At 48.9% G+C, this 19,212-nt stretch overlaps 1 protein-coding gene and 1 pseudogene across 1 annotated transcript; both read right to left on the bottom strand.

The window, feature by feature from the left end:
* Nucleotides 1–471: 471 nt before the first annotated feature.
* LOC102770863 (phosphofurin acidic cluster sorting protein 2-like) lies at nucleotides 472–13,757 on the bottom strand. The gene is given in 11 exon segments (XM_015563268.1): nucleotides 472–722; nucleotides 725–1,177; nucleotides 1,180–1,363; nucleotides 1,401–1,900; nucleotides 2,398–2,586; nucleotides 2,667–2,992; nucleotides 3,554–3,992; nucleotides 3,995–4,082; nucleotides 9,618–9,676; nucleotides 11,798–11,871; nucleotides 13,750–13,757. Coding segments are annotated over 11 exon segments (2,571 nt in total).
* A 156-nt stretch (nucleotides 13,758–13,913) lies between these two features.
* LOC102770569 lies at nucleotides 13,914–16,368 on the bottom strand (annotated as a pseudogene).
* Nucleotides 16,369–19,212: the final 2,844 nt, after the last annotated feature.

The raw sequence follows: 19,212 nt of genomic DNA, 5'->3' as shown, positions 1-19,212 counted from the left end.
AAGGGCTGGGCTGACCGGCCTCCCTGTTCTGCTCAGAATGCTCACAATCAGAGGCCAGCCCTTGTCCTCTTGCCACCCAGCTCTGAGTCTGGGCACAGGCTGGAGCTGACTCCCCAGGGAAGCAGAATCCTGGCTTCCAGGAAGGGCAGGTTCTCAAAGCCATAACCCTTTTCACTGGGAATGCTGGGGATTCTGAGGCCAAAGCACATCTTTCATGATTCTCCAGCTCAACACTGCCCTCCTGACCTTCCACTTACCAGAGCGTTCTGGTTATTGAACAGAGGAGTTAGGAGCTCCCAGTGAGAAACAACCCCCTTAGGTTCCAGGCTCTGAGTGCATTCAAACTCAAAACAGTTTCTCTTTGGGTGTCTCCAAGGTCTTGTATGTAGTAAACTGATCTGTTCACAGAAAAGCAGCTGTGTTCTTCTGGGCTTGGCAAGGGCAGGGTGAAGGGCAGAGAGAGAGGCAGGGCTAGAATGTGGAATTGAAATGTCCAAAGATGCAGATGGGGAAGAGCTTGATGTGAGAGGACCACTGGGCTGCCAGCTGGAAGAACGTCACGTCGTTCCACTCCATGCCATCAATGACGACTGGCAGCATTTTCTGCTGGTTCTTTGCCCTGCAAACCAGGTGACAGATGCCCTCAATGCACTGGCTTGTGGACTCCACATCCTCGTTCTTGGTTTTCTTGGGCGCCGTCTTTTTCATCTCATTGGTGACACTGTCATGGACATGGTGGGTGTTGCTCTGGCCTCACCACTGCTGAGCAGCTTGCTGGCCTGGATAGACTGGAAGAAGCACTTGAGTGTGCTTTTGGCGGTAGGCAGGTCTTTCTTCTCCACAATTCTCTTCGTGTATATTGGTTGGGCTTCCATTCAGTAATGCACCTGAAGCTCCATCATCTCTGCATGGACACTCTGGCTAGGGGAGGACAGGCCCCCACTCATTGATGGAGGGGAGAGTGTGTTGGGTGAGGCCTTCCTGGCAGGAAGAACACTGGAGCATGAGTGGTCCACATCATCTGAATCCCTTGACATGGCTGAAGATCGATCCACTCTTCCAACCTTCGCTGCCCCCACTAAGGGAATGAGCTTCTGTGAGGACTTCTCGTTGGGGAGCTTCTGCTGCTCATTGAGTAGGGCCTCTGGGATGGGCAGCAAGTAGACACAGTTGGCACATACTCAGTGATTTTCGACAAAACGTCCTGTGTGTCCTGCAAGATGTTCTGGGACTCCAGGTTGTTGAACATCTCCCACCAGTATAGGTCCTGGAAGAAGTTGTTGTAGCGACATTCCATGGAACCCAGGTAGCTGGCCAGGGGGTGGGAACCCAGCGGGTTGACCAGAAAACGCATGTAGTCCACCTATTGAGGTGGTTGTTGGGAATATTGCTATCAGAGCTTGGGAATTGCAGTTGCAATATCTCTGCATCCAGGAGATGATGATGCTAAATGCCTTCTGGACATCAACTGTGGAACAAGTGAACACCACAGGCAGTGTATGCCCCTGCAGGATGTCTGAAAGTAACTGGCACTGGCCCTGCCAGTCCGAAGTGTTGACCAGGATGATGTTCTCGGGCAGCTTGTCCTGGGAAATGAGGATGTTGTTTGGCTGGTCACTCATGGGCTTCCTGGGTATCTGCCGCTGGTTCTGTAGGTCTGGGCTGTCATTGTCCAGGCCGTTGAACCACTCATTCAGGGCTGTGTTGCAGCCCCAGTGGCCAGCCTGTTTCCCCTTGGACCTGATGAAGGGGATGACTACAGACTTGGTGAAGCGCACTATGGATGGCAGCTTCTTGGTGAACCAACCCCAGATGGAGGACTCTGCCTCCAGGCTGTCCTCCAGCTGCTCCCCAGGGGACCGAATTCCGTGGGCCATTGATTCAGAGCCACTATCACTTGAAAGGCTGTCAAAGTATCGCCTGAGCTTGGGCTTCAGGGTGCTGGGGACACTTATATTGCCCTCCATGTCTAGACTACTCTCACTGGAGCTCTCCACAGTGTGATACTGAAAGTCCAGGACCTGTCGTGAGGATACGACCTCCTCTGACACTTGGGCCATGAGCATGCATTCCACAGCTCTCGGGTGGTAATTCTGGTGCCTGGTCACGCATCTCCTTCTTACTATAAGATTCCCTTCGTTACAGTTATTCTCCTGGGATAAACTGTGGGTGACATTTTAGCTCGCTGCCTGCTGAAAGAAGAAGCTCTCAGACATGTCGGCAGAGTCATTATGCAAGGTTTGGGCCTTGATGTTGGCCTGTATGTGACCGACATCATGATCCATGGGCTGACTGGACAGGGTGGCCATTCAGGATCTTGTTCATCTGATGGGTGGGCATGCTGTAAGCCACAAATTTGTGTGCTGTAGGCCACAAGTTGGGAGTCACTGTGTCTTGGCTGCTTGCCTCCTGAGGACCTCCTGTTCTCAGGCATGTGGGCCAGACTCAGAGGCTCCTTTTGGATTCTGGTGCTGTGGAGGTCCTGCATCTCCATCGGCAAGCTGGAGTCTGACAGGCCTTCCATGTATGGCCTGAGCTTGGGATTGGGGCTGCTGAGGACACTGTGATTGTCCCTCATGTCTGGGCTGCTAGACAGGCTTTTGAAGTATTGCCTGAGCTGAGGTGTTGGGGTGCTGAGGACGCTGTCATAGTCCTCGATATCTGGACACTGTCACTGGCATTCTCCAGCATATCATACAGGAGGTCCAGGTCCTCCTCCACCCCCTGGAATGCTCCACATAGTCCTTCCTGCCCAATGTCCAGGATCTCCTCTGATACTTTGACTGTGTGCAGCCATAACAAGACTTTCTGGTGGTAGTTCTGTTGCCGAGTCATGGAGCTCCTTCTGACAATCAGATTCCCCTCGTCAAAGTCATCCTCCTCCTGGTCCTGCCTGTGGCCGGCATTGCAGCTGGCCCCTAGCTTCGAGAGGAAGTTCTCAGACTTGCCCTTAGAGTGGTTCTCTGAGCACTCAGCCTTGAGATTGGCTTGTCTGGCGCTGTCCTCATGGTTGATGGACGGCGTGGACAGGGAGGAGGTTTGGATCTTGTCCACCTTGCTGGTGGGTGTGCTGTAGCCCACAAATTCATTGTCACTGTCACTTAGCTGTTTTCATCCCAGGCTCCACACATTCTCTGTGATGTGAGCAAGATTCAGAGGCTCTGTTTTGGTCCTGGCAATGTGGCTTCCCTGCATCTCCATCTGCTAGCTGGAGCCTGACACGCCTTTGAAGTATGGCCTGAGCTTGGGCCTGGGGATGCTAAAGATGATCTCATCATCCTCCATGTAGGGGCCACTTTTCCTGCGGTTCCCCATCATGTCAACCCGAATGTCCCTCTCTGATACTTTGGACCTGTGAAATAGCACCAGGACTTTCTGCTTCAAGATTCCTTGTATTGATCACTGCAGCTTCTTTGGCTTCCTTTTCTCGAAGTCATCCTTGTGCAGTTCCTGTCTGTGCTTTTCACTGTAGCTGGCCTACAACTCAGGAAAGGAGGTCTTATCCTTCCCTCAGTGTAGTTACCTGTGGACTTGCCCTTGGGGCTGGTTGTGCATGGCACTGTCCTCCTCGTTGATGGGCTGACTGCACAGTGAGGAGATCCAGATTTCGGCCACCTTGGTGGAGGACTCCTTGACTCTGCTGCAGAGGCTCATCATCTGGCCACACTTGGGGTTTTGCTGCATGATGTCATCCATGGAGATGGCGCCCGTGGCCAGTGTCTTGTAGCCCAGAACGGTTCTGTTCTTATAGCGCTTCCTCTGCTCCAGCATGATCTGGAGCTTATTGCCTTCTCTCTTGAGGAAGTGGTTGTTCTGCAGGGAGAAGGTCAGCACCAGGTTGGTCTGCACTGGTCTACTGCGGGGCAGCACAATCTCTTGGGACCTCAGGATGCCCTTGGAGTCCTGAATATTCACAGAAATCACCACAGAGTTGAGGTCCTTGATCAGCTTCTTGGAGACCACTAGCTTCTTTAAAGTGAGACTGCACCACCTGGCACACAGCTGGGGCTGGAGCAGTCCACCTCCCAGGTAGCTAACAAGTTCTGGGGTACCTGTGTTTTGAGCACCGTGGACGTGATGGTCTGGACCACAGTTCGTGAGGAAGCTGCAGCTGCTGGCACCCTACTGGTCCTTTTTTCTACTCAGCGTTGATGGTTTGTCCTCTTGTGGTGGAACAGAGGAGGGACATGATTGGTGGCAAGAGGTGGGGCATAAGTGATCAAAGGAGAGTGTGGTCACACAAAAAGTGGGCACTCACTAACCTGTGATTAGGTCAGAGAGTTCCTGGGTGGTGGTCTTTTAAGCTCAGGGACCTAAAGTATTCACAAAGGATGTCCTGAAGTTAAAACATTTCTAATCAAAAGCAGTTTTTGGTGTTTCGCTACATGTAGGCTGGCATCTTCTCTAAACAATGGTCAATCTTTAACTTAACTGAGCCTGTCTATTGTCTTTTAGAATCCACAAAAACATAGCTTTGGAATGCCAAAGGAATGTTCCTTGTTTTGGACACACTGTGCTGTGTGGAGACCACAAATCCCCTCATTATTATTAAGTTCATTGTTGGCTGTTCTATCCTATATCCACCTGTGTGAAGAAGTATGTGTGTATCTATCGCCAACGGATTTGATAGAACAAACATACATCTCCACTTTTGATGGTAATATCTAAAATAAGGTGAACACGGCCATTCTCCAGAGCAATATTTGAATGCATTCAGATTTTGATTCAAGGCAATTGACAGGTGGGCTCAGGTAAAATCTCAACAATTGTTCACAGTTTTGAATGCTTCTTACATTGACATTTACTTGGCACACTACAGCAGGATCTTGGAAAAGCTCACCCAGCACCACTCTGCAGACCTACACCTGGTGCTGGCATCCAGCAAAGGGCCCATTGACCTCCCAGCTCCCTGCCTGTTCGGTGAACTTGTGTGAGTTGTCTCTTGGACCCAGGAGCTTCCCTTGCTTTTGGCGCTGACTTTATTTGAGCCGTATTGTTAATACTGTTGGGGGAACTAAGGTTAATGGTTGACAGATCCCAGGCTAAGGAGAGACAGGAGGGAAAATGGGCCTGGACTTGACCACAGACTTTTCTATTGGAATTGCCATTTGAGAGTCTGGGCTAACACCTGGGTTGTATAAATGAGAGCTGGTCTTGTTCATCTCAGAAGATGAAGGGGATTTTGATTGTCAAAATCTTTCACTTAATATTGTAATTCAATATCAAATTACATGCTCTTTCCCGCATGAATCTCAGGTGTTCTTAGACAAGTAAGGATGTGTGCGGCTGTGTCAGAGGTCAGTTCTCACAATATGCAGGAGCCCCATAGAGAAATTCTCACACAACTGTAATTAAACTAACTGGCTCTTCAAGGGGAGCACTAATCAGGTTTGGTCCACCTGCACTGGTGGCCCTTTTGGTTGTTGTAGACAGCAGGGAGAGAAACCGAGGCACATAAGAGGGTTGAATGAGACTCTGGGAAAGTGAGCATTATGCAGCTCAATCCATAAAGAAACAAACCTCAACCCACTACATCACACCTCTAGAAAATTTGCTGAGAGACTGCAGATACCAAACAACAATAAAAACAAGAGCCACACACACACCTATAATTAACATTGGAAGTTGTGCCTCCACAGCTGGGAACTCCCAGACTCCAGCCCTCATTACTATTCCTGACAGAACACCTTGACTTGCAAGTGCTTTACAGAAATGAGAAGACTTAACTAGAAAATATCAACTGAAAAATGGCCAATATACAGTTGTCTTTGGGTGCCTTAATTAATTTTTCTCAGGCAAGAAAAACAAACATCACCACTAGAAAAATGCTGCCTGAAAATTAAACTGATTGAATGAATAGGAAGCTCATCTTGATTTGGAAATTAGAAACTTCTAAGGAGGAGCACAGATAAATTCTCTTTAAAACCGAAATTAATAAGAAATTTCAGAGATTATCTCTGAACTCTCCTGAAGCTAATCAATTCTAACACCCATTCTCCCCCTTCTATAGCACTTCCACTATGTGTGTAACTCTGCTGTAAAAAAGAAGGAATTCTTACCATTTGCCACAGCATGGATGGAACTGGAGAGCATTATGCCAAGTGAAATAAGCCAGTCAGAGAAGGATAAATACCACATGATCTCACTCATTTGTGGAATATAATGAACAACATAAACTGATGAACAATGTCAGATCCAGAGACGGAGAGGCATCCATTGGACTGTCGGGCCTTGGAGGGAAGGTAGGGGAGGTGAGGGTAAGGGGTAGAGATCAACCAAAGGACTTATATGCAAGAATATAGGACTAACCAATGGACATGGACCACGGGTGGTGGAGAGGAGGTCATGAGCGGGAGGATAGGGGGTAACGTGGGGATAAGGACACATATGTAATATCTTAATCAATATATATATATATATATATATATATGTATGTATATATATGAATGAAGTAGCTATTATTAATAAAAAAGAAAGAAAAAACTGGTGAGCTGATAAAATTGTCAAATTACAATATCAAACACCTGAAACACTATCCTATCTAATAAAAGAGAAACATGGTAATTGGCGTACGACCGCTACCCTTTTCATTGGCTAATCAGCGATATATGCAAATTAACTGTCAGCCAAGATGGCCGCCGGCAGCCAGGCAGCTTGAAACTAACATGAGGCTTGCTTGCCTCAGTGATGGAGAAAACCAACGTTCCCCACCTGCCGCTGCAGGCCTCTGAGCCTGCAGTTGAAACATTGTTACAAATATAGAAGCTAAACAAAACTTCGGAAACCTGCTTTCAGCGTGCTGGGATCTCAGAGCTGGAGTTGATATATTGTTTCGATTATAGAACCCCAAAAAAACAGATACCTGCTTTCAGCAGCAGAAGCCTCAGAGCAGAAGCCAGAACTAAAGCTGACCCAGAATAAAAAAAGAGGAAAAAAAGAGCAGTTGGGAGCTTCAGTCACCGCCAGCCTGAAAACAGCCCTCAGCCCCTCACCCAGACTGGCCAGGCACCCCAATGGGGACCCCCACCCTGAAGGGGGTGTGACGAGCTGCAAACAGCCATCATCCCCTCACCTAGGCTGGCCAGGCACCCCAGTGGGGACCCCCACCCTGATCCAGGACACCCTTCCTCCCCATCGGCCCTGCCCTGAGTGTGACAGTGGCGGCACCCCAACCCCCTGATCGGCCCTGCTCTGTGGGTGATAGAGGGCAGCGCACCAACCCCCTGATCGGCCCTGCTCTGTGTGTGACAGGAGGCGGTGCCCCAACTCCCCTATCGGCCCTACTCTGTGAGTGACAAGGGAGAGCTCCTCAACCCCCTGATGGGTCCTGCTCTGTGCATGACAGGGGGAAGGCGCCCCATCTCCCCAATTGGCCCTGCTCTGAGCCCGACCAGGGGCTAAACCTAGGGATTGGGCCTGCCCTCTGCCACCTGGGAGCAGGCCTAAGCCAGCAGGGCATTATCTCCCGAGGGGTCCCAGACTGTGAGAGGGCACAGGCCAGGCTGAGGGAGCCCCCCCCCTTCCCTCCGAGTGCACAAATTTTTGTGCACCAGGCCTCTAGTAACCATATAAGATTGTATATCAACTATTCTTAAAAATAAATTTCAAATGAAAATAATTACATTTCTTAGATGTTGTAGGCTTTTTAGAAAATTAAACCTAGGAATGAATATTCTAAAATTTAAAAAGGTATTTTTATAAAAGTTAATAAAAAGTGGCAGGCATTGAAAAAGCATCTGATCCAAAATGCAACAGCCATATCTGATTATTAAAATATCTTTGTAAAATACAAATAGAAAGATAGTTGCTAAATATCTTTCACTTAAAATCTTTCACTTAAAATCCTCTAAAACTCCTCATTGCACCTGGAATAGATCTTACAACCTGAACAAGACTCTGCAAGCTCTGGACCCCTTGCTCTGCACAACTTCCTGTCTCACTCTCCTCTTTACTCCAGCCACCCTGGCCTATATTTCATTCCTAAAACCCAGGGAGCTCTTTCCCACCTCAGGGCCTTTGCACACACACCTCTCTCTCTGCAAAGCTCTTTGCTCAGGACTTCATAGGACTGACCTTTTTCCTCCTTTACATCTCATCTCCCCCCCAAAAAATCAACATGTGGAAAGTGTTAGATCTATCTCTCCATCATAAAATTAAATAGAGTCTATTCATATTCTCTCAATTTTTGTTTTCAAATTTTTCATTCCACCTGCATTAGACTTTCAAAAGAAAAAAAAAGGCGCAGTAAAATGTATTCATCTTAAAATCATTTTAAATGTTTTTGGTGAGATCTGAAATACTGATCTAATATGTTCCCCTAAATCAGTGGTTCTCAAACTTAGCTGCACATTAGAATCACCTGAGAATCTTTTTAACATCCTGATTTCTGGACCTCATCCTCCGAAAATTCTGTTTCTTTGTTATTAATGTTGTGGCCCCAACCCATAACAAAGAAACAGAATTTCCAGAGGATGAGGCCCAGAAATTAGGATTTTAAAAAGGTTCCCAGGTGATTCTAATGTGCAGCCAAGGTTGAGCACCACCTCAATAAACAGCTGCCCCAGTCCTATTTATTCCTAAAGGGCCCCATAATGATCCACTCAGTCCCACATGTGCTCGGCCCTATTCCTGATGTCGCTGCCCAGCTCCCATGACCTGCTCACTCCAGCACCAGGGCAGCACTACTTGAGAGTCCTTTCTACTTGACAGAGCAAGTCCCCTTCTTATATTCTTTTCAACTGTTTCCTGATTTGTTTGCATATTTATTTTTAGATAAAATTTGGAATAGTTTTTGGTTCCCCAAAATTCTGTTATGATTTTTACATCAAAGAAGGAAATTTTAGATTAATTCATGGAATATGCGCCTTTGCAATATTTTATCTTTCTATCTAGAACTTAGTAAGTCCATCCACTTATGATTAAATGGAGAAATAAAGTGTTGGAAGGCCCTGGGCAATTCCTGTTAACATCTTAATGCTTTAGATTGTTTTGTTGATGTTACACTTTGCATTTCCACTTGATGATTGTTTACATACATATGTATTTATAAAGTAATGGAACATATATACTGAGTGTCCACCACGTGCCAATTCTTTATGTTAAGCACTTTTTTACTTAATTTTATCCTTGTACTCATTTTCCACATGAAAAGAGCAAGCCTTAAAGAGCTCAGCTAACATGCCTGAGGTTTTAATGCAAGTGGCAGTGCCATTCTTCGCACTAAATTGTTGTTGTTGTTGTTGTTGTTATTCCTCATCCAAAGATAAGTTTCCATTGATTTTTAGAGAGAATGGAAGGGAGAGGGGCAGACAGAGAGAGATACATCGATGTGAGAGAGAAATCGACTGGTTGACTACTGCTCTTCCCAGACTAGGGCCAAGGATCTAGCCTGCAACCAAGGTATAAGCCTTTACTGGAATCAAACCCAAGACCCTTCAGACTGCTGGCTCCCCGCTACTACTGGCTGACTGCTCTGTCTCTTTCACTCTCTGACTGCTCTAATTTAATTGAGAACATCCAGAATTTTTTTCTGGTCACTTGTATAAAGTGAAAAAACATACAACCACTGAAAAAGCATTTGATCCAAAAGGCAACAGACCAGTAAGATGTGCTGATACTTCCACTCCAGGGCCCTGAACCACACTCCCCAGAACCACCTGGATGTGGAAACGGGCAGCTGTAAGAATAGGGGGAAATAGAGGTCATGTCCACTACAGGCCATTGTCAAATAAAACGTTGACTTCTGGTTTCCACTCTGACATATAAGTAGTTGGAAGTCCTTACTTTCATCCTCACAATAAAAAATTAAGAACAGGTGAACAATCTGAAAAAAGGAACCCTTTTGAAATCCATCAGTTCCTTGAAGTCACATGACTATGAAACTAACCTTTGCTGCTGCAAACCACTGAGGTTTAGGGCTCTGTTAGCACAATACAACCTGGCCTATCTTCCAGATAAGACAGAAAACATCCTTTCCCCTCAAAGTGAGAAACAAAATCAAAAAGCATAAGAGAAGACAGATTTGACCACATCAAAATGTAATGCATTTCCTTGGCAAAACACACGGCAAGTGGAGACAATGGCAAGCTAGAGAAACCATTTGCAAGTTACATGTCAAAAAGTTCATATCCATAACAACTGAGATTTCCTAACAATCCAATGGGAAAGAGGGCAAAAGCCCTCTAACTGAAATTCCAAAACAAGAAACAGGCCAAATAGTATGTGAAAAGGTATCCAATTGCAATATAAACCAGAATGAAAAATTCAAATGAAAATATTGTTCTCTCTTGGCCTGGACAGGGTGCCTCATCAGTTGGTTGGACAGTCATTTCATACACTAGAAGGTGGCAGGTTTGATTCCTGGTCAGGGCACATACCTAGGTTGTGGGTTCTGAAAATGTTCCAGAACTAGAGTGTGTTTGTGATGTGATGTGACAGTTGTGAAAAATTGTGAATGTACTTGAATTTGGAATTTACACTTTGGGGGATCATAGACTTAAAATTTATATAATTTAAATTTATTTTAAATAAATTTTATTTTAAATAAGTATTCTTTTACTCAATCATGTAAGAAAAATACACTAAAATTCGAAGTATGTGTAAGATAAACAAAAAATTTTTTATATTGCTGTTATCAGGGAGGAAAAGCCCTCCTGCCATAGCAGCTGACACATGTTGTGGCCCAGGACCTGGGACCACAAGCCTCAAAGGAGATGAGGCCAGTGGCTCATAAGCCACAGGTGGTTCCACGTCTGGAAGTTCAGTGACAGCTGTGCCTGGAGCCTACTTTGGCTCTAGAGAGGGCACTAGACTTGGCGTTTCCTCTTTAGGTGTTTCTTGATCTTGCTCTGGAGCTGTTTCTGTAGATCCAGAAAGAGAGCATGTCACCACTGTTAGGTTAGTTGGCTCAGGAGGCGGCATAAGAAATAGTCGAGTGAATCAGAAAAGAAAGGAAGGAAGGAAAGTTTATTCTGTGTCCCCGGGAGACCCACATACCCCAAGGACAGGGCACTTGGATTCACAACAACAGGGAGGGGGGTGCTTTTTTTATACTGTGTTTGGGTGAGGGGTGGGGACATGAGCTGATGTATTCAGTTGAGGAAGTTTCTGCTGCAGGGGTCAGCCAGGTATTCAGGAATGAGTCAGGATCTGTGTGAGGGTCATTGTGGATTCAGGGAGAAGCCTGTATCTGTGTCTGGCACGCTGATCTGCCAGAAATGGCAGGGGGAGTCCATTATCTCGTCACATGTCTGCATGTATTCGATCCTGGGCTCTCTCCGACCTAACAACCACCATGACTGCCTTCTGTGCACCTCCCAAGGCAGGGAAACTCCCATATCCATCTTTGAAATCTCAGTTCATGACCAGACCCCAGGAAGTCCTCCAGACTGTAAGCCATGGGCACTGACTGACCTACTCTGTGCTCCTGTCTAATCCCAGCCTCTGAGAGCTCTTCTCTGTGTGGCACTGCCGCATGCCAGCCCCCTCACCCACACCACCCCCCAGAAGCCTCCTCCTCCTCCTCCTTCTCTGTCTTTGCCTCAGTGGGCTCAGGTTTTCCAGCTGTGAATGGAGACGATGGGCCTGGTTTTACCGGTCAGCAAATCAAAAGTTGAACGCAAGGGAAGCCAACAGCATCATCAGGCTGGTTAATTCTGGAGGTGCTGGTCCAGTCAGATGCCCAGGATGCAGGAGATTGTCCTGGGGAGAGAGATAGATGGGTGGGAGAGACTGAGGCCTGGCCTTTCCTTCCATAGGGCCCTCCCAGAGCACCACACAGAGAGCCTGGGGTCCTTGCCCCTGCTCTGCCCATCCAGAAGCTGGACCTCCTCCTTGTTCACCTTCAGTCTGGCAGTCCTGGCAGAGATGACCCTGTTCAAGAAGGGGCTGGCAGAAAGCCCTCCTAATTGACAGCTCTGGATCCATGAGGGAACCACCTGTCCTCTTTTCCAGGAGAACCTGACATGCTCTGTGTCCCTGTCCCCTCCCATGACCCTCTGACCCAAATGTCAACTCCGTGAGGATAGGTAGGGCTGCTGTCCACCCTGTTCATGTCACTCATTGGCACACAGTAGGTCCTCCAGAAATATCTGACCAAAGAGAGAACAAATGGACTCCATCTCCATCCCTGGCTTCCCAGAGTCTTTCTATCACTCAGATTTTGGCTCCTACACCTACATGCTGCCTAATTCACTAGCTGCCCTGTGGGGTGCTTCACCTCCCACTGAAACTCAACTCCCACAGGGTGGGGTACACCTGCCAAGCTGTCACTAAGAAGGTTCTACCAGATTAGTGGACAGGGTCCCTGGATAGGGGTATAGTGAGGGCTGGCATTAGGAGCAAAGGATATGAATTTTCTGAATGTTTCACTCTGTACACTGACCTCTCCACTTACCCACACCACCCAAATCCACATGAATAACTCTCTAACTCCTGTCATTTTTTGGGGGGAAGCCCTCAGACCTGTGCCCTCTTGCAGAAATCCCACCTGGTGTGGAATACAGGATTCTGCCAGCACATTGAAGTCACAGTTTTGATACTCCCCTCATGGCTGTGATCCAAAGCCAACTCACATTTTCTGCTAGAACAGATGTCCTCCTTCCTCTTCCCAATAAGAGAGGATGCAGCCATAGATAGCAGAGGCCAGTAGGATGTCAAATCAACTGTCCTGTGGAAACTGTGATCCTGTGAAGCCTAGTGTGAATGACTCGCCCCTGAGTAGAAAGAAGCTCTGAAGTGTAGGCTTGGGGTCTGCTCTGAGCACTGGATTATGGTCAGTGCCTAGAGATGTGTCTGTACCTGGCAGGGCTTCTGATATATTTGGTGAATGAAGGAGCCCAAACCAGCCCTCTCAGATAGCTGGGTGAGTCTGGGCCCCACTGCTCACCCGTGGGCTTTCTGTTCTGACTTCAACCAGGATAGGAACCCCTCATGGAGTCTGCAATCTCTTTATGACATGAGAAAAGAGCTTAGCCCAAGGCCCTGAGGAATCACAAATTGGGCAGAGGCTTCCTCAACAGGAAGAGAAAATGACCAATTGGCTCAACCTCTGCACTGTCCCTCTGGCACACCTCTGCACTGTCCAGTCACCCAGAGAGCACTTTCCAGGGAGGACCCCACTGAGTCTCTACAATAACCCAATTGGGACTCCATTTCCCCATATTCAGAGGAACAAACACTCAGAGAGATGCAGTGACCTGAAAACTTGTGGCAAACGGGTGACTGTCAGAGAGAGGTGCTCACCTGGTGAATAGTTGGTACCACACTGGCTGGATGGTAGCAAATTCTCTATAACAACACAGAAAGGTGGGGAGAAAAGAGAGGTCCCTTCTCAGGAAGGTGGGCACCTGGTATTTGTCCAGTTTGTCCAGTCAGTGTGCCTGGGTGGAGGGTACCATACTGGTCTTTTGTTTATTCTTTTCTGTTTTGCCTTGTGAGGATGGAGTTTATTGGATACAAGGAGAGGGTGGTGCTGGAGACACTTGGCTGGTGGGCAACTGAGGCGCAGGGCTGGGCTGACAAGCCTCCATGTTCTGTGAGGATGCCCCAATGGGAGGCCAGCCATCGGCCTTTATAACACAGCGCTGAGTCGGGCACACACTGGAGCTGACTCCACAGGAGGAAGAATCCTGGCTTCCAGGAAGGGCAGGTCTGGATGGTGAGAACCTTTCTCAAGGAGGGTTTTGGGGTCCTAGGCTTCTGCTTCAATGATTGTGCATCTCAACACTGTCTGCCTGACCTCTCACTCACCAGAGCATTCTGGGTAATAAGCAGAGCCGTTGGGAGCTCCCTGTGGGTGCCACCACATTAGTTTCCAGGTTGTGAGCACCTTCACACTGAAAAGTTTACGCTTTGTGTTTCCAGGGTCTGTCTCTGTACCAAAATGGAAAGTGAAGAGAGAAGCATCTGGTCCTTCAGGGCTTGGCCAGGGCCGGGGAAGGGCAGGGGACAGACAGGGATAGCAGGTGGGATTGGAGCACCCGAAGAGGTGGGTGGGGAAGTGCTTGACGTGGCAAATTCATGTTGTCCCACTCCAGGCCGTCGACAAGGACCCACAGCATGTTCTGTGCATGGTTGGCCCTGCAGATCGGATGGCAGATGCCCTCCAGACACTGGCTTTGGTACTTCACATCTTTGTCTTTGGTTTTCTTGGGAAAACACATCACCCTGTTGTTCCTCTCCTTGGTGACCACTGTCATGGACATGGTGGACGTGGCTGCAGCCTCACCCCTGTCTGGCAGCTTGCTGATCTGGAGAGACTGTTAGGTGCACTTGAGGGTGTGGTTGGCGGTAGCCTGGGATTTGTTCGCAGAGTCTCTCTTTCTGTCTATGGGTTGGGCTGCTGTCCACTAATCCACCTGCAGGCTCATTAGCTCAGCACCAAAACCCTGGCTGGAGCAGGACAGGCCTCCACTCACAGATGGGGAAGAGAATAGGGTCAGTGAAGCCTCCTTGTTTGCCACAGACCTGTATGGTGGGGTGGATGACAGCACACTAGACCCCACGGGGGCCTCCTAATCTCAGTCTCCTGATGTGACCCAGAATGGTCCCACTATTCCAAGTCCCACCAACACCACAAAGGAAATGATGTTCAAGGACTTTTCATTGGGGCTCTTCTGTTTGTAGGTAAGTATGGCCTCCATGATGGACAGTTGGTGGACACAATTGGCCCCTGTGATGTACTGTGTGGTTCTCAAAAGGATGTCCAGTGTGTCCTGCACAGCCCTCTGGCCGGCCTCCCTGGAGAACAGGTCCTGCCTGGGCAGGTCCTGAAAGAAGTTGTTGTAGGAGATTTCCAAGGCACCCAGGTACCAGGTCACGGGATGGGAACCGAGCAGGGTGACCAGAAAGTACATGTAGCCCAACTAAGGGGGCAGGTTGTAGGCAGCAGCTCCAGGAAGACCTGTAGCACAGCGCTGCAGTAGTGCTGTGGCCTTGCCACCAGGATCTCTACAGGCTTTGAGGGCTGGGAATTGTAGAGACAGTGTCTCTGTATCCTCCAGATGATGGTACTGAAGGCTGCCTGGACCTCAGGCTTGGAGCAGGTGCACACCTCGTCAGCATGTGTTGCTGCAGGACTCAGCCAGAAACTGCCCCTGCCAGTCAGAGGCATTGAGGAGAGGGTGTTCTCGGCAGCTAGTTGTCAGAGATGAGGATGCAGTTTAGGTGATCATACACTGTCATCCTGGGGATCTGCAGCTGGCTCAGTCAGTCAGGACAGTGCTTTTTGTCCAGGCTGTTGACCTGCCTTTATGTGGCTGTGCCACTTGTCTCTCTTTCTGGGATGTGCTCCAGCCCCAACAGACCACCTGCTGCCCAGAGGATCTGGGGGAGGGGATGAGGAGAGACTCGGGTTGGTGATATGCCCGCTGCTTTCTAGCATCTCATCCTGTCACATTGGTTGGATTTGGCCGCTCCTTCTGGCTTCGGGCACTGTGGATGCTCTAGATCTCCCTCAGAGCTGGGGTAACATAGGTATTCCTAGAATGGCCTGAGACAGAGATTTTGGGAAGTGAGGACACTCTCATGAGCCACTGTCGCTAAAGTTCTCAATCGAATCATACAGCACATTGAGGTCATCGTCCTCCTCGGTGACATTCTCCCAAGACTCCTGCTCCAGGCTCAGTTCTTCCTTCCACACTTGCGCCTTGTGCAGCCACGCCCCAACTTTCTTGATGGCATATTGTTCCCTTGTCATGGGTGGCATACTTCCTACTCCTTGGGGCTGCTTTTTGGACTCCCCAAAGTCAAAATCCTCCTCCTCTTGGTCCTACCTGAGCCTGGGATCATGGCTAGCCTGATGATCAGAGTAACTAAAGCTGGACTTGCTTTGGGGCCAGCCTGCCAGGTGCTGTCCTCCACTTCCATGGGCTGGCTGGACAAGGGGGAGATGCTGACCTCAGCCACATGGGCAGATGTCTCCGTGATGGTGCTATTGAGGCTCAGCATCTGGCCACCCTGGAGGGGTCGCAGCATCAACTCAGCCATGTTGATATTGCCCATGGCGAGCGTCTTATATCCCCCCAGGGTCTCGTTTATAAGGCGCTGCTTCTGCTGCAGCAGGATCTGTAAGGTGTTGTCTTTCCTCTTGAGGGAGTGGGGGTACTGCAGGGAGAAGGTCAGCACCAGGTCTGTCTTCACTTGACCACTGGGGGGCAGCAGAATCTCATCAGACCTCAAGATGGTGTTGGAGCCCTGGATCTTCACACTGATGACCACACCCCTGACCTCCTTCTCCAGCTCCATGTAGATCAGCAGCTTGTTTAAGGTGAGGCTGCACTGCCTAGGCACACAGGTGGGGCTGGAGCAGTCCACCTCCCAGGTAGCAAAGATGTTCATCGGCACCTGAGTGTTGAGTGCAGCGGGCATGCTGTCCAGGCCTGCAGCCGCAGGCCTTATTTCCACCCTGTGTTGGGACAGAGGGGGCACATAGCATTGGGTCAGCTCATAAACTGCCAGGTGGGTTGGGGGCTACAGCTCAGACTGAACCCCAAGCACTCAGGGATTGGTAGCTGGAGGTGGGGCAAGAGTGATCACAGAGACCACATGCTAACCTGGCGGCCTTGCAAACTCAGAGACCTAAAGTAACCACAAAGGATGATCCGAAATTAAAGTGTTTTTTAAACTACTTGTAAAAGCAGTGTATGGTGCGTAGTCATGTCCCAGGCTGTCATCTTCCCTGACAAAGGTCAATCTTTACCTTAACTGAGCTTGTCTATTGTCTTTTTGAATCTATAGCAACATATTTTTGTAATGTCAAAGTAATTTTCCTTCTTTCAGAACACTCAAAGCACAGGCACCATTCTGCAAAGACCACAATTCCGCTCATTGTCATTGAGTTCATTGTTGACTGTTAACTATCCTGCTCTCACCTATGTAAAAGAAGTGTGTGTCTATCATTTTACCTTTTATCCAACCCCAGAGATTCCCTGCTTTGATTTCTCCTGCCTCCCTAATCTATCACCAATGGATTTCATGCAACCCACACAAGTCTCCTCTTTTGAGTGTAATGTATAAATCAAGGTGCAAAGCTGCCATTCTCTGGAGCATTACATTCTCATTCAGTTGAGATTTTGCTTCAGCGCAATTGTTTACACTTTGGCTCAGAGAAACTCTGAAAAATTCTTCACAGGTTTTCATGTTTTCTACATGGACAAGAGAAAAGGTTCTTGGCGTAATCGACTTGGGGGTGAGTTATGATGAGGCACATTAGTATCTTAGTCATTTTCGTAGCAGAGAATGGACATCACCTCCTGGTGTTAACAATGTCAACCCTGGGATTTCTGACAGAACATCCCATTCTGAGATGGAAACACAGAGGTTTTTCCAGGGGTGGGAGGGTCTGGATATTAGGACAAGTGGGGTGTCCAGGGCAGCACCCTTGACATGGCACAGGAGCGGATCATGTCCAGATCCCACAGCGGTGAACAGTTGGATCGCCAGCCCTGATAACAGGTCCCCCTGTCGGTATGTTGTGCATCCCAGGGAGGCCCCAGCTCCTGACCTGGAGGGACCACAGGGATGTGGTCCTTGGGGCAGCAAAGGGCAAAGCAAGAGACTTGGTACCTTGAGCCCCATGTCCTTTTGGGAAAAGCATCCCTACTGATCATGATGGTGTGTAAGAGTGGGAGAAGGTGTGTAAGGATTGTCAGGCTGACGTGGACACTTAGAGATGGGCGTGAAAAAGGGAGCGTTTGTAGAAAAATGCAAAAATACACTTGACTGAGCATGAGGTGAAATGGTACAAAGTCTCTCTTCTGATATTCCTAAAACTTTGTGGGCAGTGACTTTGCATCGCATCTGATAGATGACGGACAGTGAGAGTGGGTTGGGAGGAGGAGATAGAGATCCAGATTACTTTGGAAATTGGAATCTGGGAGGGAGCTTGAGGGAATAACAGGGCAGCTTCTGGAACCCAGGGACCCCTTTGACTGCATGGGGTCCTGGAGTCTGGGTCACCTCAGCACCTGCACCGGGGGCCATGCTGCTCGCTGGAGCATGTATGGGGCTCCTGTGCCTCCTGCAGGGGGATGGAATTGAGGACCCCATCTTTCAGCTCCTCTCTGTTCTCCTGTGTGGGGCGCTGTGAAGACAGTTCCCAGTCACCAGGGGGAAAGCCTCAGAGCCCTGTTTTGCTGGTTCTGTTACCCCTGTGTCCCTCCACTGCCGACACACACACACACAGTGTGATGAACTCAGACCTCCTCTGCAGAGGAAAATGTCTGACAGCCAGAGGGTTAGGATTGTCATTGGCACAGATAAGGGACCTTCTGGAAGCCCATCTCCACCTGCCTGCCCTGTCCTGGGGTCTGAACATAGCAGGACCTCTAGGTGATTCACTTCCCCAAAATCTGTTCCTGCCCCAGGCTTCTCCCTTCAGGTCCCTCTTCCCACCACATCAAGGGGAGGGGATGTGGGCTGCACAGGGATGGTGCACAGAGGTGGCCTGGCCTGAATGGGTCTGACCCAGGCCACCTTGTGTTACTTGAGGCCATGTTTTTGTACAAGGCCAGATACGTCTGGAACGAGGGTTGAACCAATGTCGCCACCGTCTCCAAAAGCTCTCACTCGGGGTCTCCCGAAGCAAGAGCACCAATCACTGGGAAAACAGCAAGAGAACATCTTGCACTGGCAAATGCCTCTTGGCAAGTGAGCTGCCTGTTGGGCTAAAATGTGGGTGCCTGGTTATGGGGGTTCCAAGTTTTATTGGATAGTGACCTCATACCTGGGATTGTCTTCCCTGAGTCCTCTCATCTCAGGACAGCTATACAAATAGTCCCGTGGGCTGCTGTCTGCAGATACCTCTTCTGCATGAAGTACCTTATCTGTACACAGTGACACCAACACACCCCCAGCTCTCTAGGAGCTCTGGGTGCAGCCAGGGTGCCAGAGTTGAGGAAACCAACCTGAGCTCAGACTCAACCTCTCATTCTTTACTCTTCCTGATCCTGGATAAGGCATTGTGCCTTTCACTGCCCATCTCTCTCCTGCCTGCACAATGGGTTACACTGCAAGTGCTTCTTAGGGCTGTTCAGGCTCCTGTGGGGGAGGAGCTATAAAGTAGGAGGAGGGCTGTCACATGTAGGTAGTGCCTCCAACCTGTTTTCCTTTCCTGTTGTCACCTCCTCTGTGTCTGCTTTTCTTCTAATCCCACCCAAGATCATCAGATCTAGACTGTGTGTGTGTGGGGGGGGGTGCGCGCACGCGCGCGCA

This window comes from Myotis davidii, unplaced genomic scaffold (assembly GCF_000327345.1).
Source record: "Myotis davidii unplaced genomic scaffold, ASM32734v1 scaffold398, whole genome shotgun sequence".
Taxonomy (NCBI): Eukaryota; Metazoa; Chordata; class Mammalia; order Chiroptera; family Vespertilionidae; genus Myotis; species Myotis davidii.
Note: the sequence above shows the minus strand (reverse complement) of the source record. Positions and strands in the feature narration are given on the sequence as shown.